The sequence below is a fragment of the Paroedura picta genome, chromosome 10 (assembly GCF_049243985.1).
Source record: "Paroedura picta isolate Pp20150507F chromosome 10, Ppicta_v3.0, whole genome shotgun sequence".
Classification (NCBI taxonomy): Eukaryota; Metazoa; Chordata; class Lepidosauria; order Squamata; family Gekkonidae; genus Paroedura; species Paroedura picta.
Genome location: NC_135378.1, coordinates 26,605,994 through 26,621,726, shown reverse-complemented (window position 1 = coordinate 26,621,726; position 15,733 = coordinate 26,605,994). Strand labels below are relative to the sequence as shown.

The 15,733-nt window shown below is 41.9% G+C and overlaps 1 protein-coding gene across 4 annotated transcripts in view; it reads right to left on the bottom strand.

Moving 5' to 3' along the window:
- Positions 1-15,733, bottom strand: part of NSUN7 (NOP2/Sun RNA methyltransferase family member 7) — a 32,090-nt gene that overhangs the window by 10,364 nt on the left and 5,993 nt on the right. For all 4 annotated transcript variants that reach the window (XM_077301773.1, XM_077301769.1, XM_077301772.1 and 1 more), the window contains exons 2-8: positions 14,888-15,249; positions 10,774-10,832; positions 6,726-6,859; positions 5,896-6,048; positions 4,268-4,451; positions 2,761-2,971; positions 2,425-2,568 (exon numbers count right to left, since the gene is read on the bottom strand). In XM_077301773.1, the coding sequence (XP_077157888.1) occupies positions 2,425-2,568; positions 2,761-2,971; positions 4,268-4,451; positions 5,896-6,048; positions 6,726-6,859; positions 10,774-10,832; positions 14,888-15,200 (1,198 nt within the window). In that variant the 5' untranslated portion in view covers positions 15,201-15,249. The remainder of the gene's footprint in view (positions 1-2,424; positions 2,569-2,760; positions 2,972-4,267; positions 4,452-5,895; positions 6,049-6,725; positions 6,860-10,773; positions 10,833-14,887; positions 15,250-15,733) is intronic.

Sequence of the window (15,733 nt, the reverse complement as noted above, 5' to 3'; positions counted from 1 at the left end):
ATCAGTTTATTATCCCTCTGCATCTCTGATTTATTTTGGCAATTATTTTCAGAAGCCTACTGAATGCAGGTTAGAAATCAATCCTTGGGCATGTTTACATGGAACCATTGTTCCAGCTTCCCACAAGGAATACTGGACAACTAGTAACATCCTCTACCAAATGCAGCGCCTGCCAAGGTCAGGGAGTCCAGCTTTTAGTATTTATTTATTGTATGGTATGTATAGTGTAGACTAAAGTGACCAGAAAAAGTGACAAGATAGGCAGGACGAGGCGGCGCGGCGTTGCAGCTGCCGCCATCACACCGCTGCCGCCATCACACCGCTGTGTTGCTGCTGTCGCTGCCATGGCAGCAGCAGCACGTTGGTGCAGCGGCCTCCCTCCCTCCAACCTACCTTTTCCAAGGACCTTGGTGGCCGCACCAAGTGGCGTGAGGCTCTGCCTGCAGCGCATCCTTCCGCCCCACGCACAGGGTTCTTGCCCAGCCTGCCCTCCTTCCCTTTCCCCCCGTGGACCGCCCTCACCACACCCGGAAGGAAGGGTGAAAGGAAGGCCGCGGGGAAATGAATGGGCATGGGCCAAGAGGATGGCGCGGGACAATTTGGCAACTGTCTGGGATGCGGAGCATTTGGGGGGAACCCGGGGCAGTCCCACCATTTGCGGGACAGATGGTCACATTAGTGTAGACAGGAGATCTGAGGATTGTCTGGCAGCCAGGGAAGGGGCATTCGAGGGTTGTTTGTTGTTACCTGCCTCTGCATCATGACCCTAGTGTCCCATGGAGAAACTACCACCCAAATCCTTGGAAGTATCTCATCCAAATACTAACCAGGGTTAGCCCTGCTTAGCTTGTGAGATCTGCTGGGGCTGGGCTTGCCTGGACTATCCAGGTCAGTGTCTGACAAAAGTGGACATTACCCACCCTGCAACTTGGCATATGTCAACCACTGAAACAGTAGTCACGAAGGCCATGGACACTGCTGCTTCTCCAGACCCTGAGACAAGTAGGATGTCAAGATACATTCTCCTAATCCATTTGCTCAAGGTCCCTTTTTGTGACTCCCAGGTAGTGTCTCAGCTCTGTGAGTGCACATGAGGTGGATACTTATGCAATCTGAAGAGAAACCAGAGTATTCAGAGTCTGAATGCTTGCAAAGTGATGTTCCTCCAAGTCACAACCCAGCTGGCCAAGTTCTGTGCCACTGCCATAAAAATCCGATGCTGCAAACTAACATAGTTTTAAGTTCTATTTTATGATTTGTTTTAAATTGTGTTATATTAAATGACCATATTATTTTGGTCTTTTATATACTGACTTTATATAACTTGGTCTAAATGACTGTAATAAAGTTTGGCGTTGAGGTGGATGCTTGCCAAAGGATTTCAGGACGACTCTCACCCCAAGACACCCCAACCGAAGTGTTTGAGGCTGAGCAATCTGAGACCACGATGCTGGGTGGCTGGCAAGTAAGCAGCTTTAGCTAGCAACGAGGGGGGAAAGATGCAGAACAAGATGAAGGAGAATTTTCTTTTTCTTTTTTTAACACACACAAAAAGTAGTTTAACACATACAAAAACAGACTCCCAAGAGACAGTCTCATAACTCCTTCCCTGCTTGCTTTCACAGAGGAAGCAGGACGAAAAGCAGGACGGTGGATGCTCTTGAGACAGAAAGACTACTTCCTGCCTCAAGGGATGATGGGTAAGTGAGTATTATTTATTAGTTATTTATGTGACTTTTAGGCCATCCCCCCCCCTCCAAAGTGGTCTTAGGGTGACTTACATCAGTATATAAAAACAGATTGAATTCAAGTCTATACAAATCCAACATATTCTTTATCAAAAATTATTTATGCTATTTTCTACTACCTAGTTGCTTCATCCATTAATCATACCCTAATGAGCCAGGCACACAATTAATGATGTTCCGCTATTCAGCCTGGTTCAGGATGGGAGTAAATACATAAATATTCCAGAATGTCCTCCTATCCTCAAGACTAGAGAAAAGGTTTGTCTTACATTGGGGAAAGGAACCAAAGTGCAAAAGGTGAAGGAAAATCCTGTGGATTCTTCTGGGAGACAGATAGGAAATCCCCCAAGCCATGTTTAGCACTAGTCTGCTAACTGCCTGGCCTTAATTTAGATTACACCCTGTTGGCCAACGGCCTGAACCAGTCAGTAATGCAGTGTGCCAAATGCTGCATCTGTGTGTCTCAAAACAAGACATTATGTTTGTGTCCCAAGAGAACAGAAATTAAGTTGCTTAAGATCAGACTAGGGACCCCGAGATGTGGTATACACTAGAAACATGCAGAGTACCATCAAAGCAACAAGGAGAGTAACTGCATGACAGCACAGATCAAACATGTCCTTTTCATTGTTTACAGCAACTTGTGTTTTGGAAAACGTAATTATGCTTACAGTACCTTCATGTTCATTTAGAATAAATTCTATTGGGTTGCTAACACCCAGGCCTGAACAACGAGGCAACAGCAAAATAACTTTAACTTTCTGCAGCTTATGATCCGTTGGCTCAATGCTTGTAAAATCCTCGCGCAATAGTTCAATATCTGAAGAAAAGCAAAAAAATTGCAGCTTAGGATAATTACGGCAAATAAAACACTGGTGTTGCACAAATCCGACATTGGCATCAAATTCCAGCACACTGATAAAATAATTTTAAATGGTCATTTTAATATAAAGTACAATTATATACTCCAGCCATTTTTATACAGTGATAACTAGGGCTACAACACACTTACTTTTACATTCCATTTGTGTGAACAAATTCTTGAGCTCCGCTTCCTTTGTGGCTGACTTGACTCCGCATACAAATACTTTGGCTGTCTCTTGGTTTGTTAGTACCGACATATGGGCCACAGTCAGCCCTGAACCAACGTGTGCTATTAATATATCGTCATCCATATTCAATAAAGACTTCGCAGAATGCACAGTAAGGCTCCGGGACTTGTCCTAACAGTTAAATCGACAACACTGGGTTAGCACATTAAACTGTAACTTTCGATACATTCAGCTAGCAAAGCTTGTTCATTTCAACAAGGCTAGTAGACTAGAAAACAACGTGTTAGCATTTCACATATAAGCTGACCCACATATAAGCTGAGGCACCTGATTTTACCACAAATCTTGGCAAACTTATTGACTTGCATATAAGCCGAGGGTGGGAAATGCTCCATCATCACAGGGTCTCCCCTCCAGCCTTCCCCCCCACCACAAATACAGAAAAGTCAAGAAGATGAATAGGTGCTGGTTTTTGTACCCTGCTTTTCCCCCACAGAAACCAAAATAATAGTTTGGAAGAAGTGATTAAGAAGAGGAAGAAGTGAAGGCAAAAGGGGAAAAAAGATCAGAGTCCCTCTGTCAAACCAGTGATGTCCTACAAGCTGCCAGAGCAACAATTGGCTGGCTGGAGTAGACTTTTATTTCAATTACCCATATACCCACATATAAGCTGAAGAGGGCTTTTTCAGTGTAAAAATAGGTGCTGAAAAACTAGACTTATATGCAAGTATATAGGGTAAGTATCCAAAGCTTTTACCACAAGTGTGAATTTCTTCCCATTCCCATGGAGACACCTGAAATGGAGGTATCTGAAGATGGCTTTGCACCTTTAAAGTACACTTCACAGCCCAAAAGTCCACAAACAAACATCATCAAACCTGAGAATTATTAATTTGATGTCCACCACCTCAAGATTACGTGGTCGAGAGAGGGTGGTATATAAAATGAAACATAAATAAAGACATCTACACAAACATTCAACTGGTTTTGGGGGGAGGTTAATTTGGTGCGATGTCTTATCAGTGCTGGATACTGTCAATTAAAAGCCTTTGTTTGAATTTTTCCAAGTTAAGATGACAAGCAGTAAAAAATGTTTACAGGAGAAAAGGAGGTTTATTACAATAATACTTGAAAGACATTACTTTCAAATAAGACATCAAAGGAAAAAAATCAATTTACCATTCAGACTAGCCTCAAAACAATCTGACTGGATGTAAACTAGGTATTAGGATTCCTACACAGCTGGATTCCACTAAAAATTCCACTAACAGAAAAAGACTTAAAAGATTTAGCGGAAGGGAGTCCCAGATCCAATCTCATAAAATTATACTACTCTTTTCACCTTTTTAATAACTAGTTTCTCCCGTGAGAAAGAAATAAAATGTGCCACACTAGAGGATTCTGAAGTCACACACTTGGTTTGCAAAAAAAAATGAAGGTGTCGGCTTCAGGTATATATAATCTTACCTGCAATAAGAGCTTGTGATCTACAAATAGTTCCAAAGTAAGCAGGTGTTCCTTAACAGTAGAAGGAAAGATGAGTAAATCTTCACAGTGCGTATCCAGGCAATATGTACAGCCATCAAATTTTGACAGAGACTCCACTCTTGTGAATCCTTCCTTCTGTAAAGCACTGTGAACTTCATCTAGGCTGTTGCATAAACACAGCTGTTAAACAGGTTACTGAATATTAATTAAAAATTCGCTTTGTCTTCTGCATTTGTGTTGGAAAGACTCAGGGTAAAACTCCATTAGCAGCCTTTACACCATATGCTTCCATTTAATTTTCCTGCATTCTTTGGGCTGCCCTGGTACAATTCTTTGTACATTTCCTAGAAGCCTCTGCGCTTCTGATTGAGAGTACGCATCTAAAAATTAATGTAAAATGCATGCAACTGTGCCCTAAATCCATTTTAACATTTATTTACCTGCATTTATTGAAGAGAGTTCTATGCTGCCTTATCCTGCTCAAGGCAGTTTACAATTAAAATAAACAATACAAAAACGATACAGGAAAGGGAGGCATAGAACTGTACTTCCAACCTCCTTTTCCCTGGATCTTCCTCAGATGACTGAGGAAAAAACTGCTGGACCTCAAACTACTAGGCCTCTCTCAAAGCTTAAGAAAGAACTGCACATGCAAGGCAGTACTATCCCTCTAGGACAATATTCTCAACTTAGTTTTGCCCCACAAGAGGTGACATGGGGCACTCAGTTGCAAAATCTATCAATGCAACTTTATTCAGTTATCCCCACTGAAATCAATATTCCTAGACTGGACTCATTCCGCACAGAATTGCACTAACATGCTTTGGAGAACACCTCTGAGCTCATTTTTGAAAAAAAAAATATAACAGTCCTGTATGTGTTTGACAAAGAACCCAGTTTGAATCTCCATGTTTGCATAAAGGTTTCTAGTTTGCCACCGTTATTCAGGAATCTAAGTAACTCTCTTGTTGGGCATCAATGGCTGCAGGTCTGAACCCAGATTCTTTAGACAAGGACTTGAGCCAGCAAGCATTGCAGGACAATTCTTAAACAGCTTATGACTGCCTGAAGAGCCCGTGATACTGCTAGAATGTTTAAAGGGCACCAGTGAATCCAGTTTTCCTGTGTTGATGAATCTACACAACACTGACAAATACATTTTATCCCTGGAATCAAGGTGGATATAGACTGATTGATGATGCCATGTGTAGTGTAGCCAGGATATCCAAGGACTTTCTGGCAGCCTTGCTTGCGGTAGTTTGCCATTGCCTGCCTCTGCCTGCCTCTGCATCATGACCCCTAATGTTCCTCCATCCACATCCTTGGAGGTCTCCCATCCAAATACTAGCCAGGATCGGCCCTGCTTAGCTTCCAAGATCTGACTGGATCAGACTTTCCTGGGCTGTCCAGGCCAGGGCTGGCAGAGATAGAATACCAAGCAAACCATTCCACTCATATTTTTCAGTAGGAGTCCTAGTATCACATTCCCTTTCCTCACTGATGTATTTACAAAGAATACTCTTACTTGGAAACACGTAAGCACTGTAATTCTGAGGGACGAAAATATTCAGTGACACGTGTTACAATAAGGCACTCCTACCCCTTACCTTACTTTAAGCGTATTCACCCACGCAAACAAGGGCAAAGCAGATGCCCTTTGCTCTTGCTTCCGTATAGTGTCTGGCAGAATGCAGTCTATGGAAAGGGCGTCATGCTTGATTCGACACCTTGCTAACGCTGCAGCCAGTTTGGTTTTGAAACTGCAGATAAGAAATAAAAACAAAAAAATCTTGAACAAAAGGCAGGGCAGTATAGAAATCTAATATATATATATATATATATATAAATAAAAGTTATATTCCATGATTATTTAGCCTTCTCACTTCAGCAGTATTATAAGTACCAGGGTTGAATGCATGATAAATGACGATGACCATCGTTTCCACTAGAACGTAGTACTCAGTTATTTTAGGCAATCTAAAATCAGTTAAGACTCATTTAAACCCAGATGTTTAAGCCTGAACAGTTTCCAACAATGCTTTTCTATTCCACTATATAGTTATGGTAAGGCCTTGGAGGAGGAGCATGTCTCATGGCTTGAGTGCCACTCAGCGCTTAACGTCCACTCAGGGCGGCTGTCCCACTCCGGAGTGCCGCCACCTCCTCCAACCATCTTGCCTGTCTGTTCACCGGCCAGCCAATTGCCTTCTGTTCCCCACCTCTGACCATCCACTCCTCCTTCCACTTCCCTCTGGGGCTTGGAGCTGCCCCTGCCAGTGAATTCCCTAACAGCTGCCTGCAACCTTTCCAGATCCTGAGGGGAAGGGGAGGCTGTCTGCAGAGTTCTTCCACTCCACCCTCCTCAATATAGTGTCCGTTGTATTCCTGAATGCAACAGGCTTGGTCCCTAGTACAAGGATAATTCGTGGACATTTACCTGTACAGGGAACACTCAACTTCTTGGACCTCTGCTATTGGTTCATCTTCATCATCAATGTTCTGGCGGGGTTCAAATTTCCGATCCTGAAGGTCGTATAACATCACAACCACTAGACTTGTCAATTCATCTGGCTACATATAAAAAGAACAGCGGAAACATTAACACCAAGCCTAGAGGATTTCTTCCCACACTCCTTAAGACAGAATGGACCAACAAACGTCAGATCAGTTGTGAGGCTTAAATTACATTTGGTCAGGTGTTTCAAGAATTTGCTTTGGCTTCTCAAACTACAACTCACCTCCTCATTCTCAAAGGGTACATTTAAAACAGCTAACCACATTACAAACAGTGAAACATTTAAAAGACCTGTCTAAAATCTGACTTCTCATTGGCAATTGTGACATGGGATTGGGGACTGACTGGAGAAGTGACCAGAAACAAGCAATTGTTTATAAAAGACTGACTTTTTTCTGAATACAAGATCCTTCCTCATATACAACCATATTCATTCCAAGAAAAAATAATCACTTGTGTGGATACTAACTTGCTTCATTCCATAAAGTTTACCCATTTCAAAATCGAGATAGAAAAATTCAAATTCCGAAATCAAGTGGGCCCCCCACTCAAATACTAATATCCCCCTACCAAAAAAAGGCAATAGATGCTGATCTCAAGGACTGAAAATGGAGCCCTGTGTAACAAAATTTTCACATGACTTCCTGATGTTTGCAGCTAACTGCCACTGGAAAAGGTATTCCCCAGGATCAACAGATTGCTGAGAACAGCACAGGAGCAACGGGTGTGTGTGTGGGGGGGGGAGTGGAACAACACCTGCTAGAAATCTGTGGAAACTGTTTCCCAGCATCTCCTTTCATTGCTTGAGTAGAGTTGCTGCCAGCCATACACAACATCACACTGCTGGAACGAGGGCTGAAAATTTCCTGACTGCTGTAGAATTCACACGAAACTGTTTAAAATCAGGCTTTTTCATCTTCAAGAATGCCTGCTCAGAAATAAGTAATGAAAAGTTCTTAAGATCTCAGCTAAATTACAATTACAGAAATGCCCAGCAGTCACGTCCATGTACCACCCAGAAACAGGATCGTGGCTCAGATGTAACAAACCATAGTTTATTTCAATTATAGTTTGGCGTTACGTCTGAATCAACAAACCACAGCTTGGAGTGCTGTACTATCCTTGGAGGTGGCCTGATTACAGAGAAGGCAGTCTACAGGAAGCAGGAAATGAACCCACTTTAGCAGCTCTCTCACTGCCTGCTTCCCAAAGCATTCCACCCTCCCTTCTTCAGCCTAGCCTCAGTTTTGTCTCTTGCTTTAAGTTAATGAGGATACAATCAGTGGCTAATCATAGCACATTTTACACATCACATTTTTTAAAAATCCAGAATTTTTATTTATTGGATGCAATTGCAGGAGAAGACAAAGTGAATGCAGAAGGAGCAATAATGAGTAGGTTAGAATGTGTAGTTTGAGAGAGCATGCAAGGATGTGGGCAGAAGATGGGCACTAAGAGTAGGACTATACTTCATTGAACCTAAGTATGCATGAAACCGGATTGCTGCTGGGTGCGTGTATATGCCTCTTTTTGTATTTCCCATACAGAGTGTGCTGAAAAAGGTATTCTGGTTTAAAACTAATCTTGGTTACCCGTGATATATGGACAGAAGTGAATGGTTTCACCAGAGCAGCAGAGTTCACCCCCCCCCCTCAGCAAACTAAATTAAGACCTGTCTTGGAATCCCAATGAATGGTGGGAGAGACTAACTCTTGAGAAGTTCCATGCCTGCACCCACATGGCACTAGCAACCAGGATTCTTTCGTCATGCTCTGCACAAAAAGGGAAAGGGGAAGGAGCAAGACCCTCATGCAAACCCAGAAACAAGCCAGGCTCATGCATTCAGACTTGGTGTCAGCTTGAAATGACATCTGAATGCAGATTTTAAATAGATAATGTTCTTCTCACAAACAGGAATCACCGAGGAATCCTTTTCAAACACAGTTGCCAGGCACTACAGTCTGGCAAAAGCATTCATTCCCAGCTTGAACTTCACATGGAATAAGAGCCCAATGTGCGTTGATGCCGAAATAGAATTTGGTAATATGAGATGTGAGATGCAGCCTATAAGCCTTTGAAAATACATAATTCCTTTGCACAAACTGTTTCCCATTCAGTTACATTATATGGTTTAATTATATATTCATATTGACTTTATAGCTATCTTATATTATTAGATTAGATCATGCTATGAAATGGCTTCTAAAGGAGATTTTCAAAATGTATACAATATAGAAAATGCAAGAATTCATCAAGAACATTTAAATGCCCTTAAGTTTTCTTAAGAAGAGATGGCATTTTGATGATTCCCCCTCCCACTCCAGGCCTTCCCCTTATTGCTCCTGAAGGCCTGCTGATTCCCCAGACCAAAATTGCAGGGGCTAGGTGGGATGCAATAGTGTAATAAGCGATTACACTCCCACATCTAATTAAACAGAGAATCTGGACCAAACAATGTCAAAAATGTCAACGCCTATGCACACTGCTTAGCAGCAGAGTTCTCCAGGATGTATCTACTAACACATTAAATCTCACAACCAAAAGGCGTGAGGGGATGAGTTTGAAAGTTTGAAGCAGTAAATCAGATCAAAAACTTGTAGAGACTTCTCTTTAAGTAAGAAAAGAAATTGTTCTCTTTATTATGCAAGACTGAAGAAAACATAAGTTTGTAAAAGTTAACCTTACAATTACCATAAGAATAAATGCTAACATTATAAAAAGGTCCTAGAATTGCTTCATCATATATTATACATAATAATTTTAAAAGCATAACAAGTTTCACGTTCTTTCAGGTTTTATCAAACAGTCCACATCCAGAAATCTTTCCTGGTCCTCTTCTGAGACTTCCATCCAGAGAAATCTGATTAGCTTGTCACAGTAGTGTATATTTATAGATACAGCTTATCTTTTTCTAAATCTGTTCTGTCATAATTATTTTCTAGGTAAGTGATTGGCCTTATCTCTCAACTGCATTCATATGCACTTGCTGACTGGCTTATTTGCACTTCTGTTGATTATCTCGTAACTTTAACCTCTCCTAAAAAGCAATTAATCTAACTCAACCTTTCTAAACCTTTTTACCACTGAGAACCCCCTGAAATATTTTTCAGGCTTTGAGAAACTCCAGAAATGGCACAATCATGCAGAATACGATTGGGAAGCATAGCTGTGGACACACCTACCTGGGACCCTTCCTCTTCCCACCACCTCCATGCCCATCCTTGGCCATTTTGGGAGAGGGTGTGCAGGTCGACATGACCATATATGGTCATATCACCCAAGAAATGTTTATCAAATAAAAAATAGATCAAAAATTGATTAACTCCCATCCATTCAGGAAACCATTCCAGGGCCATCAAGAAACCCCAGGGTTTCATGAAACCCTGATTGAGAAATCCTGATCTAACTTTTCTGTTACAGTTTCCATTAACTGTCCAAGATGAAAGTAACTTTGAGCAAATGGTGTTCACTGACAGTTGAAAAGTGCTAGCTTGCAACTGCAGCAAGAGAAGAAGAAGAAGAAGAGTTGGTTCTTATATGCCGCTTTTCCCTACCCGAAGGAGGCTCAAAGCAGCTTACATTCGCCTTCCCTTTCCTCTCCCCACAACAGGCACCCTGTGAGGTGGGTGAGACTGAGAGAGCGCTGATATCACCGCTTCATCAGAACAGTTTTATCAGTGCCGTGGCGAGCCCAAGGTCACCCAGCTGGCTGCATGTGGGGGAGTGCGGAATCAAACCCAGCATGCCGGATTAGAAGTTCGCACTCCCAACCACGACACCAAACGGAGGTTAGTGATGTGATCGCTATCACTAAAGGGGAAGGAAGAATCAGTAACATTTGCTACTCCCTCTTAAGGGCACTTCAGTTTTCTTAACTGCACGACCAGATACAAGACATTATCTGTCCTAAGACCATGCAAATTAACACTATACAACATGTATGTAACTTATCCTATAACATATCACTCACCACTGCCTGTATTGGATAAACACCACTGTCAATCAATATATTTTCAAGAACATCTTGATCTACAAGAAAGAAATGGTTATGGTATAAAGCATGGGCAGATTAATAAGCATGTACAAATTCATAGCAAATTCTGGAAATAAAAAGTTACTAATTAAACACCCCCCCTCAAGGGTAAATCTCAATTTTAATGCTAAACATACCTCAGCCATCTCACCAGTATATATACCATTTAGCATACAAATAACAAGGAAATATGAGCAAGGTGCACACACACAGACACACTATTAAAATCAATTAAGTTGCATATTAAGCTGTGTCAGATAATTTGCACACTGAGCTCATGTTTGTCATGTCTGAATTCAGCTGCGTGTGAAGGCAGTTTGTGTGCTTTTCTTCTACAAACACCTGTGATGGTGAACACGGATTCATATGTTTTAGTGCTGGTATACTGGGAATGGGAAATATTTGCAGCCCAATAGAACCTTTTAACAGCCAGTAATGATGATGAGAAAAGGTATCTCAGGTAGTATGTCTTTCTTTCACGTGTCAAGTTCGAGAGCCATAGCAGGATCTCACCCTGATGCAGCTATTACTAATATTTAAGGAACAGCCCCCTCCATACCATGCTGTTGTGTAAAATCTCTTGGATTAGTGGAAGCATGAAGACATCACAATTTTAACAGTAGGAAAGAGCAAGAATCCAGTAGCACCTTAAAGACTAACAAGATTTGTGGCAGAGTATGAGGGTTTGTGAGTCACTGCTCATGAAGCAGTGATTCACATAAACTCATATCGAGCCACAAATCTTGTTAGTCTTAAGGGGCTACTGAACTCTTGCTCTTTTCCACTGCTGCAGACAGACTAAATTGTCTACCCATCTTGATCTATCACATTTTAAAGTTTTCTTGTGTTGGTCCACAAGAGGAAGTATGTTATTGAAGGACTTACTCACTGTTAAGCGTTCTTCCGCCTTTTTGGCCCTAGCTCCAGCCTGGTGGAAAGAGTTGTCAGCTGAGATCCAGGCCCAAACGGAGCTGGCAAAGTTCCAAAGGGCCTGTAAGACAGCACTCTTCCACCAGGCATATGGTTGATGCCAATACAAGCACTATATCAGAACCCCCTCCCCCTTCACCTCCCTATCCATCCTGAAATCTGGACATAAGATCAGTGCCAGATTTACCAGGGCACTCAAGAAGGGTTTTAGGCTCAAAAAATTAGAACTACTGTTTTAAATATTTTCTACTTCCTTTGTATGTATCTTATTATAGATGCTGTGAGCCGCCCTGAGCCTATGTTGAGGGGGGGGGCAATAAATCTAATGTGTGTGTGTGTGTGTGTGTGTGCGTGTGTGTATACACACACACACACACACACACACAAAACACGAGAAATCGAGTATGCAGTCTTTTAATGTCTGTTAAAAAATCCACCCCCAAACCAAATACAGCAGGTGTCACATTAGAACTTTGGCACAGCTGGATTCAACATGAGACAAGTAACCCAATGTATGACTGGAGCCGTGTGGCAGCCGTGTGGCTTCTTCTGATATAGAGTTGCACTGACAGCAGCTGTGCCTTCTGTAAAATTATGCAAGTACTCTCTTTCATGGCACAGTTAAAATGCACAAGAGTTCTCTTCCATATGGGATCTAACAATTCCACATGAGCAGCACGTACTTTAAAGACACTTTCCCCACTTCTCTTATGGATTCCTGAGCATGTGATAGATGGAAGATGCACTTCAGTACTGCATCATTAATTTTTAAAAATCTGAAGGCAGTGTGATACCACCACCGTGGGCAGTAACTGCCTTCCACACAAAAGCAGACATATATAGAAAATTCTGTATTCTGTATACAGGTTATTAATTGGAACTTGAGCTTCAAAGAACACCAAAGGCCAGACTGCACTTAAGTAACAGTTTCATTTTGTACTATCACCACCCTGAAACATACCATCTAGTTCAGAAAGAAACATACATCAGGGGAGGAATGCATACATGAGAAAGGGCAGGATAGCAATACTGGGCAGACTGTTTCCAATTTTCACCCAGAGTACTTTGCCTTACTCTTAAGGATGCAATAGTTTCCAAGGACATTACTGTCATCTTGAATCTCAGAGGCTTTTGTGGATCACTGTATTATCAAGATTTGTAAAGCACAACCATGCACATGTTTTTTTTCTGTTTTTTTTTTTTTTTTTTTGTATTCATGGAAGGGTCTCCTCTAGCAATGTGCATCAATTTCCCTCTAAACAGCATTTTATATTCCATGAATGTTGCTTATCGTTGAAGACCAGGAATGGGTTTTCCTCCTTGCCCGAATGAGACAAGCGTCTGTTACCATATTTTAGAAGGCTTCCATGGACTCTGACAGCTTCTTTTCACTTTTGCATACTGATCCAGACATACTTATCTCAGGTCAGCAAGTTGCCAAGGTAACCCTCCCCCCCCCCTTCATTGCCTATTAGACTTCCCACAGTGCCTGAACATTCTGTACTTTTCACCAATGCTTGACCTTCTGGAAGACAAAAAACTTTTAGAAGTCATGCATCTTTTGGCCATTGACTGTTGATTAGAGAACAACCTTTTGCCAGAAAATGTAATCTTTCGGGCTCCTTTTTGAAGGAGCTTTCAATGTGAACACTATGGCAGGCCCATAATAATGATGGCACAAAGATATATGCCCACAGGCTTAATATGCATATGTTTTAAGACGGTTTTCCTTACTTCCCACTACTACAATGCATAACTATCAAGCAGATGGCTCTTACACCACTGGTCCCCAATCCCCGGTTCGGGGACCGGTACCAGTCCGTAGATCAGTTGGTACCGAGCCGCAGATCCTCCTCATCCTCCTCCCCGGCTGCTGCCTCAGGGGCTGCCCTGCCACTCTGCTGCGAGCTCACCTTTGGTGACTACCCCTCCCCGGGCCTCAGTAAAAGTGACAAGCGTTGACCGGTCCCCGGTGATAAAAAGGTTGGGGACTACTGCCCTACACCATTATAAAAAATAAAATGGAAGGGGTAGGACCCAGTGAAGGACTAAACACAGGGCAAGTTATGAGGCACTCTGATACCAATAATGGTAAAGGTAAAGGTATCCCCTGTGCAAGCACCAAGTCATGTCTGACCCTTGGGATGATGCCCTCTAGCGTTTTCATGGCAGACTCAATACGGGGTGGTTTGCCAGTGCCTTCCCCAGTCATTACCGTTTACCCCCCAGCAAGCTGGGTACTCATTTTACTGACCTCGGAAGGATGGAAGGCTGAGTCAACCTTGAGCCGGCTGCTGGGATTGAACTCCCAGCCTCATGGGCAGAGCTTTCAGACTGCATGTCTCTGCCCCACAAGAGGCTCTTATGTGATACCAATATAGCAAATTAAATATACAGAGTAGACTTCTATGGAGTCTTCAAACTTCCATTGTTCTTTATAATTTGATATTCAACAAGTCCCAAGGAATAAAGAACAATGGAAATTTGAAGACTCCATAGAAGTCTACTCTGTATATTTAATTCACCATATTGGTATCCCAGTGCCTCATAACTTGCCCTACACCATTATGGCAAGCAAACACAGAAAGAACTACAGAGCTATTGTCATTGGGTAATGACGGGTGTGCTTGTGACCATACAATTATCTGTGGAAACACAATCTCAAACACACCTACTTGGAAGTAGGTTTCTTCACTGAGTTCAATGAGACTCTAACTGCAATCCTAAGCATGTTTACAAGTATGGGGAGCAGCTGCTTCTAGGTAACAGGCTGCCCTTCCCAGCTGGGGAACACAGCTTGGCCTTTTATTACGACTCTGGCAACGAAGGCAGAAAGCATCCAAGTACCTTCTTATAGTGACTGCCAACAGACGATAGTAAAGTGCTCGCATATATCCTTAATTACAGGAATCCAAACTTTTAAGGAGTCGAGATAAGGCAAAACAGATTCAAAACAAATCACTACAGTGTAATTATTTTTCCCCAAACAGATAAAACCACACTCCCATTATATTACCTTGATTAGCTACACTACAAAGGTTTAAATTCTCAGAGTTCTTACACAGTGTATTTTAATTCCTTAGAGGGGAAAGACAGAAAACAGATACTTTAAAAAACTTACATTTTAGAGCATTGAATGCCAGTTCATAGGACAAACGCTGGCATCGCTCGTCTTTGAAATCCACCGCCAGTGGGAAGGGTCCATTCCCGTATTTTACCAGTAACTTATCTTGAGGCTTTTCCTTATGAATACTCTGGAAAATGTTGGCTGCGTTTAGGTAGACAGAGTCCTGATAGCCAGTCTTCTCAATCAGACTTGTCGAACTTTTATCGGTGGTTGTGATTCCATTAGACAAAGTCATTTCATGGAGGCTTGAGACATCACTCACAATGCTATCATTTGAAGGCAGCAAGCTATTTCTCAGGAGCGGCATTGCCTTGCAGTATTGGGCTATAGAACAGCAAGTCAGAATCCAAAGGTACCTGCAGAAATAAGGGTTAGGGTGTCTATATTAATTAATTATTAAAGGTCTGTTTGAAAAACTATTTATTAGCTTCCTTCTCTTGCCTGTGGCAAAAGCACATTTTGTCCAAAAGGTTAAACACAATAGTGAGAGCCAGCAAAAAGAAATGCATCTGGGAAGGATTTTAAAATATTTCTGTTTTATGTCAGATATATATACTGTAACATAAAAGATCATTCATATCTAGCCAGTGTCAAGATATAGGCACACACCATCTCTCCCTACTCTTAAAAAATGAGAGAGAACACAGAACTAAGTGATTCTTAATTTGCCAGATATAAGCCTCCACTGATTTCATTTGCTTGCCCTTATTAAAGATAGTGTCCATCTCTCTCCCCTCTCTCACATATAAGCTCCCTTTTCTGGACCTCTTCCTATCATACTATGTCTGGCTAATTACAGCGAATCCTGGAACAAAGCCCAGTGTGACACAAATGCATGCA